Source organism: Ptychodera flava, chromosome 14 (genome assembly GCF_041260155.1).
Source record: "Ptychodera flava strain L36383 chromosome 14, AS_Pfla_20210202, whole genome shotgun sequence".
Classification (NCBI taxonomy): domain Eukaryota; kingdom Metazoa; phylum Hemichordata; class Enteropneusta; family Ptychoderidae; genus Ptychodera; species Ptychodera flava.
In genome coordinates this window covers 6,390,217-6,412,982 of record NC_091941.1, presented here as the reverse complement: position 1 = coordinate 6,412,982, position 22,766 = coordinate 6,390,217, and the positions used below count along the sequence as shown (strand labels likewise).

The window sequence follows — 22,766 nt, the reverse complement described above, 5'->3', positions numbered from 1 at the left end:
TCAGTTACCATTCAGCGTTCTCCCCCAGCAATTAATGTATAATAACAACTACAACAATTAATTACATCGTTATGCAAATTAACCTCTTTGCTCTCAGAAATTCCTGGAAAAAATACTTTTCACACCTGACCAAAAGCTTTCCAAACTTCTGAAAATTCGGATTTCCTTTTATGCGATGACAAGGTCAATCTGATGCTCTAGCTCTGATAGTTGCAAACAATCCCTTTAGTTAATGGTAAATACAGTATTGTTTTAAAGCAAATTAGAGCACCTTTGTCAACATTAAGAGATAAAAATATCACACAATTTCATAGATAATTGCAAACACAAATTTAAATAAGGCTGTAATTCTTTCACAGTGACCCATATCGCTTATTTATTCATTTAAGGTAGCTTTCCGCCTTTGTTTTGGTATTTTGAGTCAAAAACACAATTTTTTTTATCCCTGAAAAGTATTCCTATAATTTTTGATCTTCCTGTGTGTAGAATCCCTTACAAAAAAGTCCTACAGGATCCCTGTAGGACCCAAGGATCCCTGCAGGAGTCCTATAGGGCTACCTCCATCCTATAGCACTCGTCCTATAGGACAGCGCCTGTGCTGTAGGATTTATGTGTCGTGTCTTATGGGTTTGCACTAGTCCTATAGGCTCATATTTGTGCCCTATAGGACACCCTACTACAAGATGATTCTGCCTGACTTTTAGGACTGTAAAACTGAACAAGTAATGTTTGAGTAATGTTTATAATTATAATTATTCCCTTACGAAAATAGTCTGTAGAATTTCACACATTCTCATATACCCTTTCTCAAAAGCTATTTCTATTTACACACACATGCCAGGATTATACCATATTCCTTTTGCCGTTTGTACATGTCATGGCTGTACACAGACAAACACTCTCTTTGTTAGATCCAAGGTCAAGTGAGCTGACCTGTGCCTTTGCTTTGTTATGTAAATAGTTTCCTGCATTTACAATGGGCTGATTACATAATAGTACAGCCACGCATTATTCATTTGCACTTGAGGCAGTGCACCAGTGAACATGCATGGCTCTTCTTAATGTAAAGTACTAAAGTTGAACTCCACATTGCATGGAACATTAGGATCCAAGGTCCATTACCAAGAGTCTAACAATGTTATGGAGAAGGGAGCTCACTAATTTGTCACAACTGTAAGAATCGACATTGCAGTATCAACTGAACTGACCTCTTAATTACGTGAGTTAAGATAAACATCTATTCAGTTAATTATGCACTTGGCTGAGGTGGCAAGTCAAAGGTAGGCCTTGCATTAATATGTGTAGGTTGCTTTATATTTTGTAGTCCCTGTATGTTGCATTGATTTCTGTTTTGATTGATTGTTAATCTTAATTCCTTTAGAAATAAACTACATGTTTATAATTACTTGTTTTGAAAGTTGACTGACTTTTTGTGAGTTTTGCAGTTATTCATTGCATTGGTACCTATAGCAAAATCAGAAGGAGTTATTCCTTACTTAACAAAATTTCTGCACTCTTTTACAGACGTTTGTTTGCCTTGTGCGAGTTCAATCTCTTAGAAAGTATGATAACAATATGTAAAGCATATTCTGTACCCTATAGGGCTCCCTACAAGACCCGCTATAGGGCTCCCTGTAAGACCCCTATAGGGCTGCCTACAAGACCCCCTCTAGGGCTCCCTGTAAGACCACTATAGGGCTCCCTATAAGACCCCCTATAGGGTTCCCTATAAGACCCCTATAGGGTTCCCTATAAGACCCCCTATAGGGCTCCCTATAGGGTTCCCTGTAAGACTGCGTTCCAAAATCCTATAAGACTACTACTGCCTGATGTCCTATAAGACCCTACATGCCTCTACCCTATAGGACTGGTATAGGATATTTTTGTAAGGGATATCTTGGTCGTGAAGTTCCTGTTTTTGGGTGAAATTTTGGAATAAAAATGTACGAGAGGCACAGGTGTACATTTTGGCGTTTGAGACTACCGTTAAGGCTTGATTGACAAGGGATTACGCTAAGCAAGCAGCGTCACAGTTTTGGCATATGCACTTGGACAACATCCGCTGTGAAAAATCCCATTAACACCTACCGTTCACTGCGTGGGTCAAGACCATAGTGTGTACCTGGCAATTAGGCGTCGAAAGGTGGGTCTTACCGTTTTTCTCATAGGGGTGGCCGCTCCCAAAAGATCACAATTTATCGACACAATCGGACAAGGTCAGACTTATGGCATTGTTGACGGTACAATTTCAGATTACAGAAATGGCCCACACACTAAATGTTTTATCCGGGACATTTTTGTACTTTTGTAAAAGCACCAGGAGTGATGGATAACTTCCGTAATGTCAAACACCTTTGAAGAGGCCGTCCCATATACATAAATGGTACGTTCCACTGGCGGCCTTAGTGACAGCGGGATCCGGGAACACTTTAATACCGCAACAGACGCAACATTCGGCCGAACTTTCGGCTTCTTTCGGCCCCAAGACATTTCGACACCCCCGTTACGATTTATTTTTTTCCCTTCAAACTTATTAGTAACTGACAGTCCAGTCATATTCATAAGCGTGACCTTTGCGTTCTGACCAGTATGACTTTTACAGTGCCGTTTAGGCGCCGCTTTTCAAACTTTGACAGTGTCGGCGGCTATTGCTATTGAATATGATATGAAACTCTCTTTCTCACGGTTTTTCACCATGTTCTCACAAACTTTAAAGCATGTGAATGCTGACACTATAATTCTCAGTGTTTTGATTTGTAACATTTGGCACGAGTTCCCCCAACCAGGTAGTGCCGAAACGTCTTTGGTCGCGTTGCCTAAACGTCTTGGGGTAGGAAATTGTGCGGCCGAAACGACTTTGCGCCGAAAGGTCTAGAAACCCGACATTGTCCGTTCGATGAGAATACTAAGTAAGTTGAACAATTTATGAATAAAAATGAAATATCAGAAACTGCGGCACTGAAACTACTTGGGATTAGAAAATACAAGGTGGAAACAAATTGCATGGGCTTCAGGACAGCGACAGCAAATTTTCCCAAGGCAAAATACGTAGCGATGCAGAAATCACACGCCACAAAACAATAGCTGCTTTGATTTGAAGACGTTTTGGCACAATGGCAGTGAACTGATAATGTCGAAGTCGTTTCAATCCCGCGGTCCCGTTTTTCCTCGTCCCATTTCGTTTCCGGACCGCGCTATTACCCTTTAATCGTACAATGCAACCACTCTACCACTAAATGAGAAATCGACCTTGACAAGGTAAAAACATACGTCGACTAACAAATGTTTATCGTACACCGGATGAATGTGAATCAAATGATTTTATGGGAATGGACACGACAACATTGTTATCAGTTATCATGGCAGTAGCCAAAATGCTGCAGGACCGAAGACACATTTCAATATGAATTTGACCGTCACAACGTAATAACGTAATCGCCCTGAGTTTTCATTAACATGTCATCATTGGTCGGTAAACCATTGAATGAGACGCTTACGGGCTAACTACTTGAATACAGTACAAAACACCATCCTAATACAGAGATTTACATGTAATGAAGACGGGTCTGATATCATATTCGCCTGGAATCGATGGTACTCATGTTGGATACGAACGACAGCAGAGAGTAATATAGATCTATCTGTGACGTATGACGCTTGACGAGCGGTCTACTGCACGCAACTTGCTATGTTCATGTTTTCTCAACTTCTCTTCTTTGACTTTTATGCCGCCGACAGGCGATTGGTTCATTTTAGCATAAATGACTCAAGAAACGGTCTTCACCCACAGAAATGCTGTACAGAGTGAGGACGAACTATTGTCTCAGAAATGCTCGTAGTTTGATTAGTATTAATCGGTTTTCAAGGCGCGTGAAGATCTAAAAAATAGCGTCAATGACACTGTAGCTCCCATCCTGGACTATTTAGTGTTTGTTCTTTGGTCAGATATTTGAACATGTGTGAAAGGGATAAAGTGCATGAAGTGAAAATACTTAAATGAAATGTACTGGAGACAGTGAAATATGTTTAATGTAATTATTCAGAATATAAAATGGAAAAAATACAGAATTAGATATATCGAATACTGTGATACAACCATTAACTCAACAAGTCATTTACAATGACATAGTCCCCACTTGTAATAGGAGTATTAGTCTTGATGGGGCAGGAAAATGTGGTCATTAAGAAGTATCACTGGAGTGTATATGTTGGGATCTATGGGCACATACGTCTATGTCGTTGTTCCCAATTTGAAACATATGAGGCATGTCTAGGTTATGGTTCTAAATCGGGAAAAAAGATCAGACCTCTAGCAGTATTGGCCAGCCAAGAAATACATATGCGCATTATAAATGAGGTACAAGATGTGACATCTTAAGGTCTAATATCCTATCAAAATTGGAGGGTATAGAACTTGTGGTTACTGAAATATGCATATATATGTATAATCAAGGTCAAAGGTCACCGAGGTCACATGACATTTTGAAAAAAGAAATTATATTGCTAATTAATCCCTATATGCCAAAAAATCAGATCTCTAGCTCTATTCGCTTGCCCAGAATTAGATGTGTACATAATTAATGAGGTAAAGCGTGTGTTGTCATAAGGTCTCCCATCCATCTAAATACAAAGGACATAGCACTTGTGGTTACTTATTTATTGACATAAACATATATTTTAGGTAAAAGGTCATCGAGGTCACATGACATTTGGTCAAAAAATTTCTCTCCTATAGTTATCCCTATATACCAAAAATGAGACCTCTAGCTCTATTGGCTCGCTCAAAATTAGATATGCGCATAATTATTGAGGTACAGTATGTGGCGTCATAAGGTGTCCAATCATACCAAACATGAAGGGTGTAGCACTTGTGGTTACAGAGTTATGGAAAAATATGTATATTTGAGGTCAAAGGTCACCGAGGTCACGTGACATTTTGTCAAAAAAATTGTTTTGCTAAGTTATCCCTATATACCAAAAATCAGACCTCTAGCTCTATTGGCTCGCTCAAAATTAGATATGCGCATAATTAATGAGGTACAATATGTGGCGTCATAAGCTGCCCCATCATACCATACATGAAGGGTGTAGCACTTCTGGTTACTGAGTTATGGACAATATGTATATTTAGGTCAAAGGTCACCGAGGTCACGTGACATTTTGTCAAAAAATTGTATTTGCTAAGTTATCCCTATATACCAAAAATCAGACCTCTAGCTCTATTGGCTCGCTCAAAATTAGATATGTGCATAATTAATGAGGTACAATATGTGGCGTCATAAGGTGTCCCATCATACCATACATGAAGGCTGTAGCACTTGTGGTTACAGAGTTATGGACAAATATGTATATTTGAGGTCAAAGGTCACCGAGGTCACGTGACATTTTGTCAAAAAAATTGTATTGCTAAGTTATCCCTATATACCAAAAATCAGACCTCTAGCTCTATTGGCTCGCTCAAAATTAGATATGCGCATAATTAATGAGGTACAATATGTGGCGTCATAAGGTGTCCCATCATACCATACATGAAGGCTGTAGCACTTGTGGTTACTGAGTTATGGACAAATATGTATATTTGAGGTCAAAGGTCACCGAGGTCACGTGACATTTTGTCAAACAAATTGTTTTGCTAAGGTATCCCTATAATCCAAAAATCAGACCTCTAGCTCTATTGGCTCGCTCAAAATTAGATATGCGCATAATTAATGAGGTACAATATGTGGCGTCATAAGGTGTCCCATCATACCATACATGTAGGCTGTAGCACTTGTGGTTACTGAGTAATGGACAAATATGTATATTTGAGGTCAAAGGTCACCGAGGTCACGTGACATTTTGTCAAAAAAATTGTATTGCTAAGTTATCCCTATATACCAAAAATCAGACCTCTAGCTCTATTGGCTCGCTCAAAATTAGATATGTGCATAATTAATGAGGTACAAATCCGAGATATATACGTGAACGGATGGACTCACGGATGGACGAACAGACGGACATGACCCAATCTATAAGCCCACTGGACTTCATCCGTGGAGACTAAAAATTGTGTCACTGCATCCTTTTTGCAATATGAATACGATGAGAAACTAAATTTTTATTTTTTGTGGCCTTATACATGGGAGTCTATGGAGATCTGCCTTATACATGGGAGTCTATGGACGTGTAAACTAAAATATGCAAATTTCACCACGATTTGCCCAAATTTGGGAAAGGTCACTCCTATGCACTTCCATACCAAGTTTCAAATCAATCGGACTTGTGGTTTCAGAGAAGGAGATTTTTTGACCAAAAATGGGAGAAAATTACAAAAAAATTCATGAAAAATAGCAAGTCCAAGATACTGACCCAAGATGTGCACAATCATTTCATGTCAGCCCAAAGTACTTACATGCTAATTTTTCATGTAATCTGCTCAGTGGTTATTGAGTTTTTTCAATTTTGACTGTTTTTACATTTTTTCACTTAATTTGCATATTTTTGGCAATGACAACTTCATTTGAACAAAGTCTCATCTACAGCCCATCATCCATGTACGCACCAAATATCAAGATGAAATGTACAGCGGTTTTGGAGTTTTTGATGTTGACGGACAGACATACAGACATACAGACATACAGACACACAGACATACAGACATACAGACATACAGACATACATACATACAGACATTTCCCTAGCCTATAAGAATAGCTTCCATTGCCATATATACATATGGCTATGGGGGCTAAAAATGGCTGCTCACTGAATCCTCGGTTACCCTAACCGTAATGAATCACGGCATGGAACTGTTCTTTTTTATCTCCATGATCACAGACACCGCAAATGTACATCCACATACAAACGCAGATATTTTTGTTGTCAGCCAATATTGTTTTCCCTATATCACTCATCGGGCTCGCTTTCATTCCGCAGCCGTGAGTCGTTTCAGAGGTCGAATCGAATGCTGCCATAAACTTACACTGTTTATTGTCATGGCGGTAATTAGTCCAAGTGCTCGTGTAGACGGCATCGAGATGCCGTAGCAGTTCCGACAGTTAGGTCGAACAGTTAATACTCTATTTAAACCTTACAACTAATCAGTCAACAGATTTTGCATAATCCCTTCCCTGGCACTCCCCAAGTTTATTTACTCATCAGCTACTGTGTAGATTGCGCTCTAAAAAGAGTACAACACTCCCAAAATTCACCCTTTTTAGCCTCATTTCGACCACTGACACTGGTTTCAATGAGTGAATATACTGTTGAAGTTGAACACTTTGATTTCACTATCTGGTTTTAGTGTTTTGTCGGTTGAGTACATTGTTTATTGCCATTCAAAAGGAAAAAACCGAACCAATTTACTAAATCGCCTTTTTCTCAGTTCGGCATTTTGTCACATTGCAGCACGTTCAAAAGAGTTTAACTCGAGAACGCGTGAACGGAAGTTCACCAGATTTTCACAGACATTTGTCAAGTAGGTTGTCTCCAAAACCGTGTCTCAGTTTCTTTATGACGATTTTTAAAGTCGAGTTATTGCTGCTTAATTAGGCGGCATTGTTAGACTAATCGGTGGATAAACTTTGACTCAACGATGTGAAAAAACTAAGGCCTTTTTCAAAAATCTGAGACACGGTTTTGTAGCCAGTATTCTGAAGACCAATTGCCCGTAAACACCTAAACAATAGCCCCTCTCCGCTCAGACTTAAACTTTTTTACGTGAGACCTGCCATGTTCTTTACACTTTCACTAAGATCTTCAAAAAGATTCATCGCACACTAATTTTCTTGATAAAACAAAATTATTCATAGAAATAGCTTTCAGGTGATATATAATACTTGGGTAAAAGTACACATCTTGATGGCATAATTCACGTTTGAAAATAGGTCGTCGCAAAGGTGGAAAGCTACCTTAAAGTCTCTGTTGTCAGTTACCGTTTTTACTAATCTGTTTTTAATTTATTTTGTCTCAAATGTCATGGAGGCGAGTCGTCTTGTGCTTAATTCTTAATGATGGCAACAGGACTCTATTGACGGAATTTACTCCTGAACTGATGTCAGATGAAGATGAATAGGGTGAATTTGTCATCTGGGGGGCTCCTGCTTAAAGATCAAACCCGTAATATGAAAGTTACGTATGTGTATTTCAAAATTTTGTCGAAAGACATGTAAGAGTTAGGCAGTCATTCTACTTATTGCATCCGAAACCATGAGGAAATGTACAGCAGATCTCATCTATCAACGCATTATGATCGCTCAGTTTTCACTACCACTGTCGACTCAAAGTTATCAAATAGCTGATTGTTTGTTGGCATTCCAACTGGCCCTCCACAATTGATATCTCTTAAAACCTATAGTCAATTAAATTGTTGTAAACTTTAGCACATAGGATTTTTTCTGTCAAATGCCTTGTTCATTATATTGAAATTTAGGAGGCGGGTTTTGCCCATTAAGCGAAAGAAATATCTTCTGAGAAACTGCCACTCATCTGATTGCATTGATATTGAAATTTTGTATGAATGCTCCCACGGGTGATCTGAAGAAGATGTATGCACATAAGAACGAAATGTGCATCTTCTGATATACGTTAATCCCCACAGAGGCGTTGTATTGTATGCAAATATCACACAGGCACTCTGTTAGCAGCAACATTGTTTGTTTTTATTCCAAACAAAAAAGAACATGCGCAAGTTCACACCAGATCAGAAAAATTTCCAAAAGGTCTGTGCAGTAATCGTTGTCTCTAATCTGTTGTTGTTTAAAGTAATTTTATTGTACCTAAATCGGCCAGTTTGACTTCTTGTCCATTAAAAATGCTAGACCTGCATGATCGACTTTCTATGCAATCCACTTAAATTTACTGACACATTTTTTTCTGACCAGTCATTGATATTAAAACGCAAGAAAAAGATCGAGCCTAAATTTAAGCACTAAAGGCAAGAAACTGCGACATTTATCTGAGCTTAGCGACCTCAATTTTCCCTTCTTAGATGAACATATCCCACAACTAAAATACTCTTTCACAGCTTTTTGACAGGGCCAGTTCTATATACTTTTGAATTTGACAATGCAACTCCAAAATAATATTCCCATGGCGTTATTGAGTCAGACAAGTCAACATTTCAGCAAAAGCACCATTCGTGGTACCAACGATTCAGGACTGATGGAAAATGTTTTATCGAAAAACTGAACAAGTTCGATTCGCGTGGATGGTCTTATCAGTACGTTCGCATAAATATTGTGAAAATTGTCGCAAAAATTGCCTATGGGAAATACAACTCCCTTCTCACGTCAATATTACACGGCATGTTGCGGCCATCTTCTCATTAACATAGACAGGTTATATTAAGCATAGGTACAGCCACACCTTGCCCTCATTACATGGTACTGCGATTTTACAACTAGTGATAATCGTTGCAGAAGATGTACGAATAACTACCCAACTTATAGAGTGGGGCCTCATGATCTAATGGATGAACGTGTCAGTTGTCGTCTTCGCTGTTTACATTGGCCATGTTCATTTATGAGTGCAGAGACCTTTCAGTCTTCAAAACCTCGTCAGTCGACATGAGTAATATGACTTTCTTCAATGTCCATCCCCATATGTAGCAATTCTCCGATTATAAACACCCTGTTTAAAGAAAAAAATAAATGTAAATAGAACACACCCTTTATATAAAAGTGTGTCACAGAATACAAAATGGTGCACCATTTCTACTGAGACGAATAAGTTATTTTCATAATCTGACATAGAATACAACAGGTGAGAACACTATAATATATGTCGAGACATATTACAATGCGTACTCAGTTGTCGTTTTAAGGTTGAGCTGCGTGTTGCAAACACAGCTTTTTCAAAGCTATATTTCTCATCAAAGATGACAATGAAACCCCCTAATACTATATGTTTCAAAAAACACAGAATCTCAAGTTTAGTGTAGTAGTATAGTATCGAAGAATGAAGGAGGTGTATATTTTTTTTGCTTAAAAACCTCAATTTTGGTAATAATGATTGAAATTAATTTAAGTGTTGGGTGCAGTGCCCCCTTAATTAAATTCGAAATATCTGTGCTAATACAACAAATTTTTACAAAGCTAATAACAGAGAGGCCAACAGCATTAGATGAGATGAACTGAATTGTATTATGTTGTTGTGTTCAGTGCAATATAATCTTTTATGAACAGAAAGAACGATAACATTTGGACTTTTTTAGAATGATAAACTAAAATCCCATGAAGAAAAGTTGAGATTTGGCGATTTCTAGCGTTACAGCTCTTGCGACGAGCTATGTTTTTCAAATCGTGGCTAATACTTTAGCGACAAACAAACGATAAATGTTGTTTTCAAAATATTATTTACTAAACAATAACACCTTTGCCGATGAAGTGTTTGATTCAGGGTAATCAAAGGTACGGAAATCACCCGATATCCTGACTTCTCTTTTCTCCCTGTTTCAATATTTTCAAAGAATTTAACTCCACTCTGGTTGGGTCAAATTTTCTGAATTTTGTTACATTATGTTCTTGAGATGCAATATGATATACGATTATTTTGTTTTGTAATAAACGTGTTACGTTTTGAATGAGAGGCATTTAAACCTTGCAAATCATGTTTTAATCGCTCTTTTTGTCTGTCAGTCTTTCAAGCCATGCCATTTTAGAATACGGATAGACAATGCAATACATATACTCTTCTTTCAATACGGCTAGTTTTCAATCGGGTTCGAACTCACAACATACGGCATCAGTCGCCTAGCGGAGAGGCAACAGACAGAACAGCTCGGCTAAATCCCCACTCTCAAAAAGAGTGGTTCAATAGCCGGCTAAGTTGTTACATTTTTCTGACTGCGACCGCTCCACACGTCGTAGAGCTCGTGAAGCACTCACAAATGTACACTCACTATCACACATCGCACACACAAACTTTTATCGAAGCGAAGCAATGAATACATCGCTTTAACTGGGCGAACAACAGTATCGGGGACAATTCTGCAGAGGTAGAAAAGTGACTTCTTACATTTCAGAAAATAGTGTCAAAACATTAACTAAAATTTTTCATCATTAATACCAAAATTGAGGGTTTTTCCTCAAATATACACCCTTAATCCCTTAATTGCTACCATACTAAACTTAAAAGGTGCAGCTCCACCTTAACAACATTCATAGCAGAGTGAAGATTTGAAAGTTCGATTAATGGCTATATATAGGAGAGTTGTCAGCATTATTAACATTGATGGCTTGAATTCAACATGCAGATCACATTTCCAGATAGCGATTTAAAAGGATAGTCAATTATCCATTCGCAGTGGATAAAGAATAAATATACAACAACATACAGGACAATACTAAAAAGATGCGGCATTTCATTGGTCCCATATACGTCATAGAAATACCATGAACTCCCAACACACTCCCTTGGTGGTATAATCTGATATTTACTCTTTTTCCTGTCAGTTTGATTCTTTGTTATGGCCTCTTTATCAGTGCCCTGACACATTTAACTCGACAATTTGACATAAACCGAAATATTATCTGGGTGATATTTGATAGCATTTAATCATCAAGGAGACAACGATTTACGCCAAATTAGAAATGAATGCTTAAAACGATATTATGTTCGCAATACACGTGGCCATCTTCATAGGACTCGCGTGAGTCAGAGATTATTAGTACAATTAACACGAAAGGAACTAATTCGGGATAATTGGATTTTCATATTTTGCAAATTTTTCAAAAGTGGTAGTTGCCATATAGCTGAATGTTGGAATATTGCAAATTACTCATAAAAACAAGTGTGTAATATAAAAAGAAAAGCAGATGAGATAACGATTTTTGATTAAATCGACATTACTTCACCATCCAATTATCCAAAATTAGTTCAAATCGTGTTAATTACAATCGTAGAATTAATTCTTCCTGGAAGATAGGCTGAATGTTAAGTGTCTTTGAAAAAATATTACAAAAAATGAAGGTGAAATGAAATGATATAAAAACGATAGCATTCATAAAAACACCTTTACACCTGCTTCAAAAGACACTTATCGTTCAGGGGAAGTAATTTCAGCACGATGTCATGCGTCAAGTTTGTGACTATATATATGGGCCTACAAATGCTGGGAGATATTTCTATCCAATACAGACCTTTTGCTGCGCTAGAACCATTGCAACCTAAAATACCTTTGATATATATATATATATATATATATATATATATATATATATATATATATAATTATTATTATTATACTTTATTTAAACTCGATAGACTGTTGAGCCGAAGGCTCTTCTCACACAATGTCGAGATGCAAGAAATAAACAATATGTACATTAAAGAATATAAAAACAGAATAGAGACAAACAAAACATTAAGACGGCAAGAAACAGACGACAAAATATTAAAACGCCAAAAATGGCTTAAAAATTAAATTTTGCCCAAAAGGTGAGACTTACATTTCGTATTAAAAGAGTGAAGAGTAGAGCCAAATTTGACATCTGCTGGTAAACTATTCCATATTTTGACACCGCTATACGTAAAACTCCTCTGACTTAAAAATTTGAGTTCTGTGTCTTGGAATATATAATCCATTTCTGTCTACAGATCTTGTACTACAACTGTGGACGTTCTGGACACTTCTAAAAACATTCAAATATTTAGGAGCCAAATTATTTGGACTTTGTACATCAAGACTGATTCATTAAAACAATCCTTTCTCTAAATGGTAACCAGTTTAAAACGTCGAATAAATTACGACTAGGAGTGCTAACATAGGAATGGAAAGTTGACTAATGTTTCAACTGCGTTTGCGACTTAAGATACCGATCAACCGTGAAATCTCTTTATGGTGCGAACTAGGACCACATGAAAATATTACCTTGACCCGTTCATTCGAGCAACATTTATAATTTTGAATAATCTTATTTGACCATCGACTGTCTCACGAAGGCAAACAGTTGGATTGATTGTCTTAGGTCTAGCTTGGCCTCGCCATTTCGAAAGGCGTGTATGATGCCTGTTGTTCGAGAGGTGCAATGATCTGCGTGCATCGAAATGAAATCAGTTTAATGTGTATAGATACTTCAATTGGTGTCCTATTGTCGCTAGTCACAGCTGAAAATGAACGTTTTAGAGAAATAGTATTTGTATACAATACGGGTGACCACAGGACTGTTGAATATTTACCATCGACCCATCAGTACGTTGTTGGAGTTCCCTAAAGGTGAATGTACACTCACACTCACAATTTACATTTAACACCAACACAAGAATCCTGAGGACCGGATATAGCAATGTGGGTGAGTATTATTCCTGTCTGACCTAGGTCACAAAACACATCGCTATACCCCTCGGCCTATGGCCTCGGGGAATAGCGATGTGTTATTGGTAACACACGGCCCCTCAGGGTAATAGAAGGGGGCTATAGCCCTCATGACCAGGCAATAAGTGTTAACAATTAGGAATGGGGTATTACGATATAGGTTAGTATTGATTAAAATAACGATAACATAGTACAATAACAATAATATAGAATTAATTATATTGTTGCTTGTGATATAATAATAAGTATAAAAGAAAAAAACCAGCAACCAATCTTGTAAAACTAATAAATGATGTACACAGAATACAAAAGAATTTACTAATTATACAAATATGGATACATTTGTATCACAGTATTTATACGCTGACATGGACATCTACAATAAGACGGAGTTCTCAATGGTACACTTTATTTCTGGAGGAATATTAACATCGATTCGTTACTTATTATTTCACGCCCGTCATTAAAATCCTGAGAAAGATTGTTAGGGTTGAGACCCAAGTCAGTATGGACCTCAGTATGTAAATCTGGTAAAGGGTTTTGGATATCTGTGTGGGATGTGGAAGGGGCAGAATATTACCGACGAAGGTCTTGGTTCGTGGGGGGGGGGGGGTAAATAGTGGAAGACCAATTAAGAACGCGTGATAAATTTGGAGTTAGAACAATGTGATTGGTATTTATTACCATATCCTGTCTTTGAGACATGTATCAACTGGCAGTCTTAACAGTATCTTAACAGTATCATCAGCGACGTAAACTATAATTAGAATCACGAGGCGTTCCCTTAACCAAACGACCAAAAGTACATAAACAACGCTTAACACAACATTTACATAGTTTGCACACACAGACTAATGTCAATATTACCACCAAAAGAGAGATATGTTCTTCCAAAACGTTTTAACATTATTTCCGGACACCATCTCTAACAACGAGATTGTTGCCCTCTCAGGAGCCTCGGTCGTATGTGAGCATGGTATAACATAGGAATTATCCTCCCTTGTTCATCCAACCATTCCGAGGAGAGCAACAGATGACAATACCTACTCATGCGAACTAAACCATATATCGCTATCAAAAAGCCAAAGAGAAATCATTAACACTGGTAAAATGAAAACACTACAACTTATCAACCAAGGGCGTTTTCAAACAGGGAAGCCTCACATGCATACTGATTTAACGTATCACGAAATACTTTGAAATCAAAATAATATTCCTGCACGTTTTATCTCCCATGGTATGTTTTATGGCCGTCAAATAACGTTTACATTAATATAAAAGGGCATAGACATTCCACTTTATTACTTAAAAGCGTAATTGACAAATATAAATGGAGTTGACCAAATAATAAACCTCGCAGGACTTTTTATCGAAGCACTTTAACTTTATTTAGCAAATATGCCCTTTCTCTTCACGTGTCTTTTAATTGTCACCTGGTCCAGATTCTTGATTTGGCGCACCAGATATTGGTACCGGGTTGTATTGTAAACTTGTCAATGCCCCGTAGTGAAGGTTTTCCTTCGGTTCCAAGGTGTTATGTTTTTCGTCATATCCATGCCACTGTATAAGGAACTCTGACTTTCCGTTATGAGACCACCCCTTTATAATTTTCTTTTCCCCAAAATATCGGTTTTTCTCCCTATCCATACTCTGTTCCTCACTTTAGGATTAGAGAGTTGACTCAATCTTTCCTCGGTACGTCTACGAATATCTCGCTACATTGTTTTCTATTCTGTAAGGGCGGTTCACTAGCAATATAATATATCAATTGGACATCGCATGTAACCTATCTAGCCCCAGGGGAAAGACTGTCAATGTCATGGGTTTGTTTAATTCTCACCGGAGAAGGCGACGAAGTCATGGCCATCGACACAGCAATAACACCAGTAATCCCCAGTTCAGTGATCTACTACCCATGTTAAATCAACCTTTGGGTGTTCACAAGGTAAGAACTGCATTGTTTGCATGCTCCTTGCAGAAGTTAAGATCACTTCTCCTGACTGTTGAAGCTATGAATGTATACGACCCTCTGCAGCCCGAATACCGGTTAAGCGCCATTATTATGGATATAGGCAAATATCGCCTATTCAAACCTGTTTGGACAGAAAGCATCAACAGTCAGCAGAGATTGTTTTTCCCCTTGAGGTTTGTTAACAAAGGGATTGACATGATTAACATCAGCAATATCTTACACAACAAGGATGTTATGGACAAAGTACCACCTTATTTTACATTTCAAGACCCTCCTATAGTGTCCTATACCTATTCTAAGACCATAGGTAGGAAATTGTTTAATTACAATAGGGTCTTGAAAGAAATTGATATTAAGAACAATGTTCATGATGGTACTCAGTACTTGTGATTGCATGTCATCTCCCTTTTGTTACAAACCTCACGGTCATATAATAACAGGTGACATGAAGATAGTTACACATCATAAGCTTCGGCAGCTGTTCCAGTTTGGCCCAAAATATCGCGAGCCACCCAAAGTAAACTGGAACTTTAACTTTAAGTTAATCACGGATGCTGCTGAGGCTTATGCTAAAAAGTGGGCTGCCCTTGAAGACGAAGACGTTGGATGTCTTTCGGACTGGCTTCGCACAGTCCGTGATAAGGTAAAATCTCGCATTTCACGTCTTCGTTCTTCCCATACTGTCATCAACACTACATCTGCCTTTGATGACCCTTCTGTACGGGAATGTCTAGATGCTTTACACGATAAATATGTTGTTGTGCCTGCAGACAAGGCATCAAACAACATCATCTTTGTCTGCAAGCAATATTACATTCAATGTTTAAAGAACGAACTTCAGATTAACTCAGATGATGAGAGTAGCACAACATACTCTCTTTCAACCTTATCTGAAGAGGAAATATTGCAGAACCATTCAACAGTTTTAAGTGAGTTTGGCATCAAGTTAGCGCAAGATGACAAGGTATTACCTTATCTATTTTGGATTCCTAAGATCCATAAGAATCCTTATAAACAACGTTTCATAGCTGGTTCCAGTATGTGTACAACAAAACGCTTGTCACAACTTATAACCATCATTTTATCAACCATTAAATCTGGTTTGGTACGGTATTGTGACAAAGTTTATGAAACTAGTGGGGTCAATCAAATGTGGATATTAAAGAACTCCAAAGAATTGTTACATATTTTACAAAATAACAAAAACATGTACAATTCAATCCACACATTTGATTTTTCAACGTTGTACACAACCATACCACATAACAAACTTAAAGACAGGCTATCATCTCTCGTGAAGAAAGCCTTCTTTTACAAGAATGGTAGTCGTAGGTATGAATACATTGCCATCAAGCGCAACCTGGGCTATTTCACCAACAACAGCGATGCCAAACTCAAATACAGTGATGTTGAGGTGATTCAAATGCTATATTTCCTAATTGACAACATATTTATCAAGTTTGCTGGCATGACATTCAAGCAAACCATAGGCATTCCCATGGGCACAAACTGCGCCCCACTTCTTGCAGACTTATTTTTGTATTCGTATGAAGCAGAATTCATACAATCACTTCAAAAATCTGGATGAAAGAGGATTGCCAAGCGATTTAACAACACCCACAGATATATCGATGATCTCATCAGTTTAAACAATCCTGGTATATCCAATTATCTACACCACATCTACCCAGATGATTTAGAAATAAAAGAAACAACTGAAAGTGTGGACTCGGCTTCATACCTAGACGTATTGTTTGAAATTAGACAAAATACACTACATACTAAGCTGTATGACAAAAGAGACGATTTCAATTTTGAAATCATAAACTTTCCCTTTTTGTCGAGCAATATACCATCATCTCCAGCTTATGGTGTGTATATTTCACAACTTCTTAGATACAGTAGAGCATGCAATTCATATGAAGACTTTCGAGTTAGACACAGCCTATTAGCTCAAAAGTTAGCAAGGCAAGGGTTCTCAGAAAGTAGATTAGTGAAATCATTTAAGAAGTTCTACGGTAGATACGGAGATGTTGTATCAAAATATGACCTGTCTGTTACTCAAATGATGAGTGACAGCATACCAAATTTTGACTCACAAAAGCAATTTGGTGAATTCACCAAATAACAATGGATTTGTCGCTTTGGGTCAATCTTGACGGGTGCGGCTAGCTGGCAGGGTACGCTTACCCATTCCGGACACCTGGTACCACCATTACTTTGTGGTTCAAGATGACCCCATTGCCTTTGTCATTTTCAATATGTTCCTTGGACCTGGTAACTTTCTTAGTTACCTTGAATGATAACGATTATTGGACCTGATTTGATGTCTATTATATTAATTTCTCCATTTTTTAATTTCTCTATTTCTCCATTCCGCTATTTCGCAGTTTCGCCGTTTCAAGATTTCATTGATTATAATTAGCCTGGTCTGGGTAGAATAACTTAACGCTCCCATGCTAGATTTACCCACATAAACGACGAAAATCTCCAAGTTATCACTGCGCTGAAAGTACACAATGAACAATTAGACAACTCTAACATGTTTAATAAGCATGCACATAGTGAGAATGGTATCGCTTTTGCCAAACTTAGGAATGGACTGGTCAGTTTCTTAAGCCTGTTGGGGAGGGCGGTGGTGGATTCATGGGGGTCATCCTGGTGATGACGGGTCACCCAGTTTTTAAAAATGCCCAATAGGGGGTTTAGTGTCTTTTTAAATTTCGACACAAGCTCATACTTTCCTAAAATTTATCGTGTCAGCCACGAATTTTATCATTCAGTTGCTTTTTTCGGCGCGCCCTTGGGGCGTGCAACTTTAATAATCAGAGATATATATCAGAGATATATGTCAGAATATCTTGATGTCTGCAAATTGAAAGTCTGTTTTGCAAAGTGAAAAATTTGACAAAGTCCTGGTACTTTTCTGTTTTCTCTATGAGAATTCAGCATTAGAAAACACTGTGCTCTAATATTTCACAGTATATGTTTTATACACTGACAGTGACATACTTAAAAAAAGAGAAAACTGACAAGATATTTTTGTTCTCATAGTTACAACTATTTTCCTTTGTGTCAGAGGTTTTCTGTAACAAAGTGCTCTTTTCATTACTAAAATAATAGTTAACAAAAGGCAGTATTTGTCAGTATTAGCTGTGCTTTCATGGTTTCAATGTTAAAAGAAAAGGTCCTCTCAGACATAGAATGACTGAATATTCCACGTATTGTTTTATGTTTGTCGCGCGGGGATCACCCTGTTTTCGAAATTTTTGACGTCTGCAAAAATAATCCATCGTCCACCCTGGTCGAGACACTGCCCAGTCCCTTAGTGCTGGGCTTCACTATAGGCTGCACGGATTTCCTTCAGCAACCCTTACATGTCTGCACTATACATTACAAATGGATTCGCCAGTACCCGATGAGTACGGTTGTGAGGTCATTGTTCTTCAGTCGATCGATTGAACCGTTTGTACCAAAACTTGCGTGGGTATAATCACCATCAGAATGAAAAGCTAACTAGACATGTTCAAAGCACGAGAAAAAATTTAAACCGTAACACTTAAACAGACGAGACTGAAAAGAAGATTTCGTCGGTTTTGATTCGTGAACTCACATTAAGTCGAGGCGCTATGCGCACACTCTAAAAGTAACCAAATAAACTACAAAATAACTAAAAATTGATAACAAATTTTTTTAAAATATTACTAGGTGTTTATCACAACAAAATGAACAACTTGAACTCCACTTCAACTCAAGGAACACCAAGGCCAAACTTCAAAGTGATCAAACTGGAGGTTTTGAGAAAAAGTTAAAATACTGATTTTACCAAATTAATTGTAGAGTGGCTTTACAATGATGCAAACAAAAAACAAATAATCCTCTGAAGATGTTTGCCCAAGTGACAGTCCCAACTGATTAAGCGAAAGTTACTTAAGTACTTAGTGTTTTTGATCTCTCTCTCTCTCTCTCTCTCTCTCTCTCTCTCTCTCTAAGCTGTTGTTGTTTAGAGTAAGTAAGCTGTAAAAGTTTTACTTGTCGGAAATGTTTATCTAAGAAAGGAAAATTGAAGTCGCTAAATGAGCGAAATTGCGACATTCATATGAGCTTAGCGACTTCAATTTTCCTTGCTAAGTACATGGACATTTTCGACTACATAAACACTCTTTCACAGCTTTTTGACAGGGTCTTTTCTGTACACTTTTAAAATTTCACAATGCAACTCCAAAATAATATAAGCATACGGCGTTATTGAACCAGGCAAGTCGACATTTAAGCAAACACTGATGTGACCTGACCGTACTTGGACGCTACGATGATCGATGGAAGACGTTTTCTTTTTCTTTTCTTTGTTTTAAATCATCGTGGTCGATTTTCATGGATAACTTATCAGTACTTTCGCTTAATTGTTGTGAAAATTATCATATTGTTTGTGGGAAATACATCTCCCTTCGCTTATAAATTTCACATAGTATGTTGCGGCCATATTTTCATTTACATAAATCGATTATATGAAGCATAGGAACAACCACGCCTTGCCCTCACTACATGGTACTGCGATTTCATAACGGTTGTGATAAACGTCGCAGAAAATGTACGAATAAATACCAAACTTATGGAATGGGGCCTAATGATCTAATCGATGAACGTGTCAGTTGTCGTCTTTCCTGTGTGCACTGACCATATTCATGTATACACCCAGAGACCTTTAAGTGTTGAGGCTTCAAAACCTCGTCAGTCGACATGAGTTATGACTTACAATGTCCATCTCCATAGCCTCTTTATCAGTGCCCCAACACATTTTACAAACCAATTTGACATAACCTGAAATATTATCTGGGTGATATTGGACAGCATTTTATTGTCATATCTCTATCATTTCTCTTGTGAAGTTATGATTCCATCCAGATTAATTCTCCTATTCGGCATACCCGTGTCACGAGACGTGGAAAATTCCACAAACTCACACGTTTCCCTGACTTAACATCTTAGATGGATGTCAGCATGATGCTTAGCATGATGGACTGACGACCCGATATGTCGCGTTCCCACGACCAGAAGCTAATGATCGGAATGTAAATTACTTCCCATCTCCTTGCTAATAAATTCATTAACTAGATAAACAGGAGATAATTTTGCAAAAAAAGTTATTTCGAGAGGCACTATGTCTCCTCCTCTTTCTTTTTTATTTATTTTACATATCCATCAAGAGGACAACGATTAACTCTAAAATAGAAATGCGTGCTTCAAAAGATATTGTGTTTGCACTGCAAGTGGCCGTCTCCATTAGATTCATGTGAGTCAGAGCCTATTACAACATTACAATAGTGGAATATTTTTCCTGGAAAACAGACTGAATGTTAACTTTCTTTGAAATAAAATATTGTGGGAAACGAAGGTGTGCATGGTGTGTTTGTGGGGGATAGTAGTTCTTTCACATGAAGCCCCACCATACTTGTCTGTATTTCTATTTTTCAACCTATTGTATGAAAGGCCGGTGGCCTAAGATACTGAATAAATTATCATCATATCGTATCATTTTACGGAATTTAAAAAATCGAAATAAGCAAAAATTGAAGCGGCGTTGCAGAGGAAGAATTAGTTCATTTGTCCGACACTGAATTCCTTTGCTGCCGGCACAGCAGGTTAAAACATGTTTAATTTGTCAGAGGCCCACACTGGCAAGTCTTTCTATCATTTTGTGCCATGGCAATGGTATGTCTTTCCATCTTTCTGCGTAATGTTAAGCTTTTGACGATACGAATTTAATTCAATGTTCCACACGATTGACCGTTTATGATTTCTGTCCTTTAGAAACTACAGTGTCATAAGAGCTTTACAAGATGTGGCCTGCTGTAGAATTAATTGCCAACGGCTTTGTACATCATGACTTTCCTCGACCAATAGCCTGATGACGCTAAACGCAACAGCTTCGATATGAAGAACGACAATATTCGTAAAAACACATTTACATCAGCTTTAAAAGTCACGATCTTTGAGAAGTTGTTTCAGCACGATATTGCGCAATGTTGGTGACCGTATGTGCATGCCTAAATTAGCCATGTTCCTTTCTATATGCCTGGTTTATGTCACATGTTCTTCCTTTGATTTAAGATTAATCTTCAATTCAACGCATATTGCCCTGTTACAAATGCGGGGCGTATCCTATGCGACAGAGACCTTCTTCTACGCTAGAACCATTTTCACCTAAAATACTTTTGATATACATATATGTATATCTGATTATATGACTGCCTTCGCCCCTCATCCTGGTCATGCTCACGATCACAGCGTAAACAAAATAATAAACTCACCTATTGACATGTTGATGACTGGGTGCAGGTTAGCGTGTGCGCCTCTGCTCTGGTACACAATAAAAATGGAAGGTTGACAAACGTGTCAACCGCGTTTAAGAGTTCAGATACCGATCAGCCATTGAAACTCTTTATGATGCGAACAAAAACCACATTACCATTACCTGGATCTCTTTACTTGAGCTACACTTTTCAAGTTAGCATCACCTCTTTCGATCATCGACTGCCTAATTTACGCGAGCAGTTGTCTTGATTATGCTCAGTCTCGTTGGGACACACCATTTTGAAAGGCGGGTATGATGCCTGTTGCTCTGAAAGAACAAAAGTATGGGTAGTAGAGACGAACAATGCCAACGTGCATCGAAATGAAATCAGCTTCGGGAGTATAGATGCTAAACTTAAGGCCATGTTATCGCTAGTATGTGAAGGTCTCAGCTAAAGGTGAATGTTTAGATAATAGTATTGATTACCCCTTCGCACTGTTGAATATTCACCTTGACCTATCAGCTCATTGTTGGAGCTCCCTAACAGTGAATATAGTATTACTAAGATTACCACCAACGCAAGAATCTCCAGGGCCAGACATAGTGATATGGGTGAGTACATTCCAGCCAAATTCGGCCCGACTAACAATTTGAAGACTTCAGGTACATAGTTTGCTGATGTTTACATATTGCTGTTAGATTATACTCCATAGTTCCGTATTGTTGAAAATATGAACTGACCGCAGATTAAGGATATACTGCAGATAAAATATCTTCGTAATGACTTCAGGCCTGAAAGGGCTTCTTCCTATGTCGATAACCTCTGTGCGAGATTCTCACTCCGTTTTGTATTTTCATTGATTAACTGTAGACTATTTAAGCCTTCACGCAAAGACTATCACCTATAAAGAAACTTAGTGTACAACGAATTGAGTTTGGAGTACAGGATTTACTTATCAATGTGACTGAATAAAGGGCAGGCATAAACCCTAATAAAAATGGAAAATATTGTACACTTGCTGCACATTCTAAGATTTCTCCATGTTTACGTTTACAAAGCATTTTGAATAGTGTGCTGTAAACCCGCTTTAATGTTAATTCCTACCCTCAAATATTCCTCTTAGTTTAATTTTTAGGTCATTTCAACAGGGCTGAATAATATAATAGAATTGCCCAGTGCACGGTACAAAGGAATGGTTTTAGCT

General features: G+C 37.8%; 2 protein-coding genes across 3 annotated transcripts in view; one reads left to right on the top strand and one right to left on the bottom strand.

Moving 5' to 3' along the window:
* The window catches only part of LOC139149103 (transient-receptor-potential-like protein), a 68,600-nt gene extending 46,686 nt beyond the window's left edge, over nucleotides 1-21,914 (bottom strand). Inside the window, exon 1 of one of the 2 annotated variants that reach the window (XM_070720656.1) lies at nucleotides 21,578-21,914. In XM_070720656.1, the coding sequence (XP_070576757.1) occupies nucleotides 21,578-21,587 (10 nt within the window). In that variant the 5' untranslated portion in view covers nucleotides 21,588-21,914. The remainder of the gene's footprint in view (nucleotides 1-21,577) is intronic. The other variant, XM_070720657.1, reaches the window with a different exon arrangement.
* Nucleotides 21,915-22,001: 87 nt separating this feature from the next.
* The window catches only part of LOC139149104 (short transient receptor potential channel 6-like), a 52,120-nt gene continuing 51,355 nt past the window's right edge, over nucleotides 22,002-22,766 (top strand). The window contains exon 1 of the mRNA XM_070720659.1: nucleotides 22,002-22,173. Coding sequence (XP_070576760.1) covers nucleotides 22,170-22,173 — 4 coding nt within the window. The 5' untranslated portion in view covers nucleotides 22,002-22,169. The remainder of the gene's footprint in view (nucleotides 22,174-22,766) is intronic.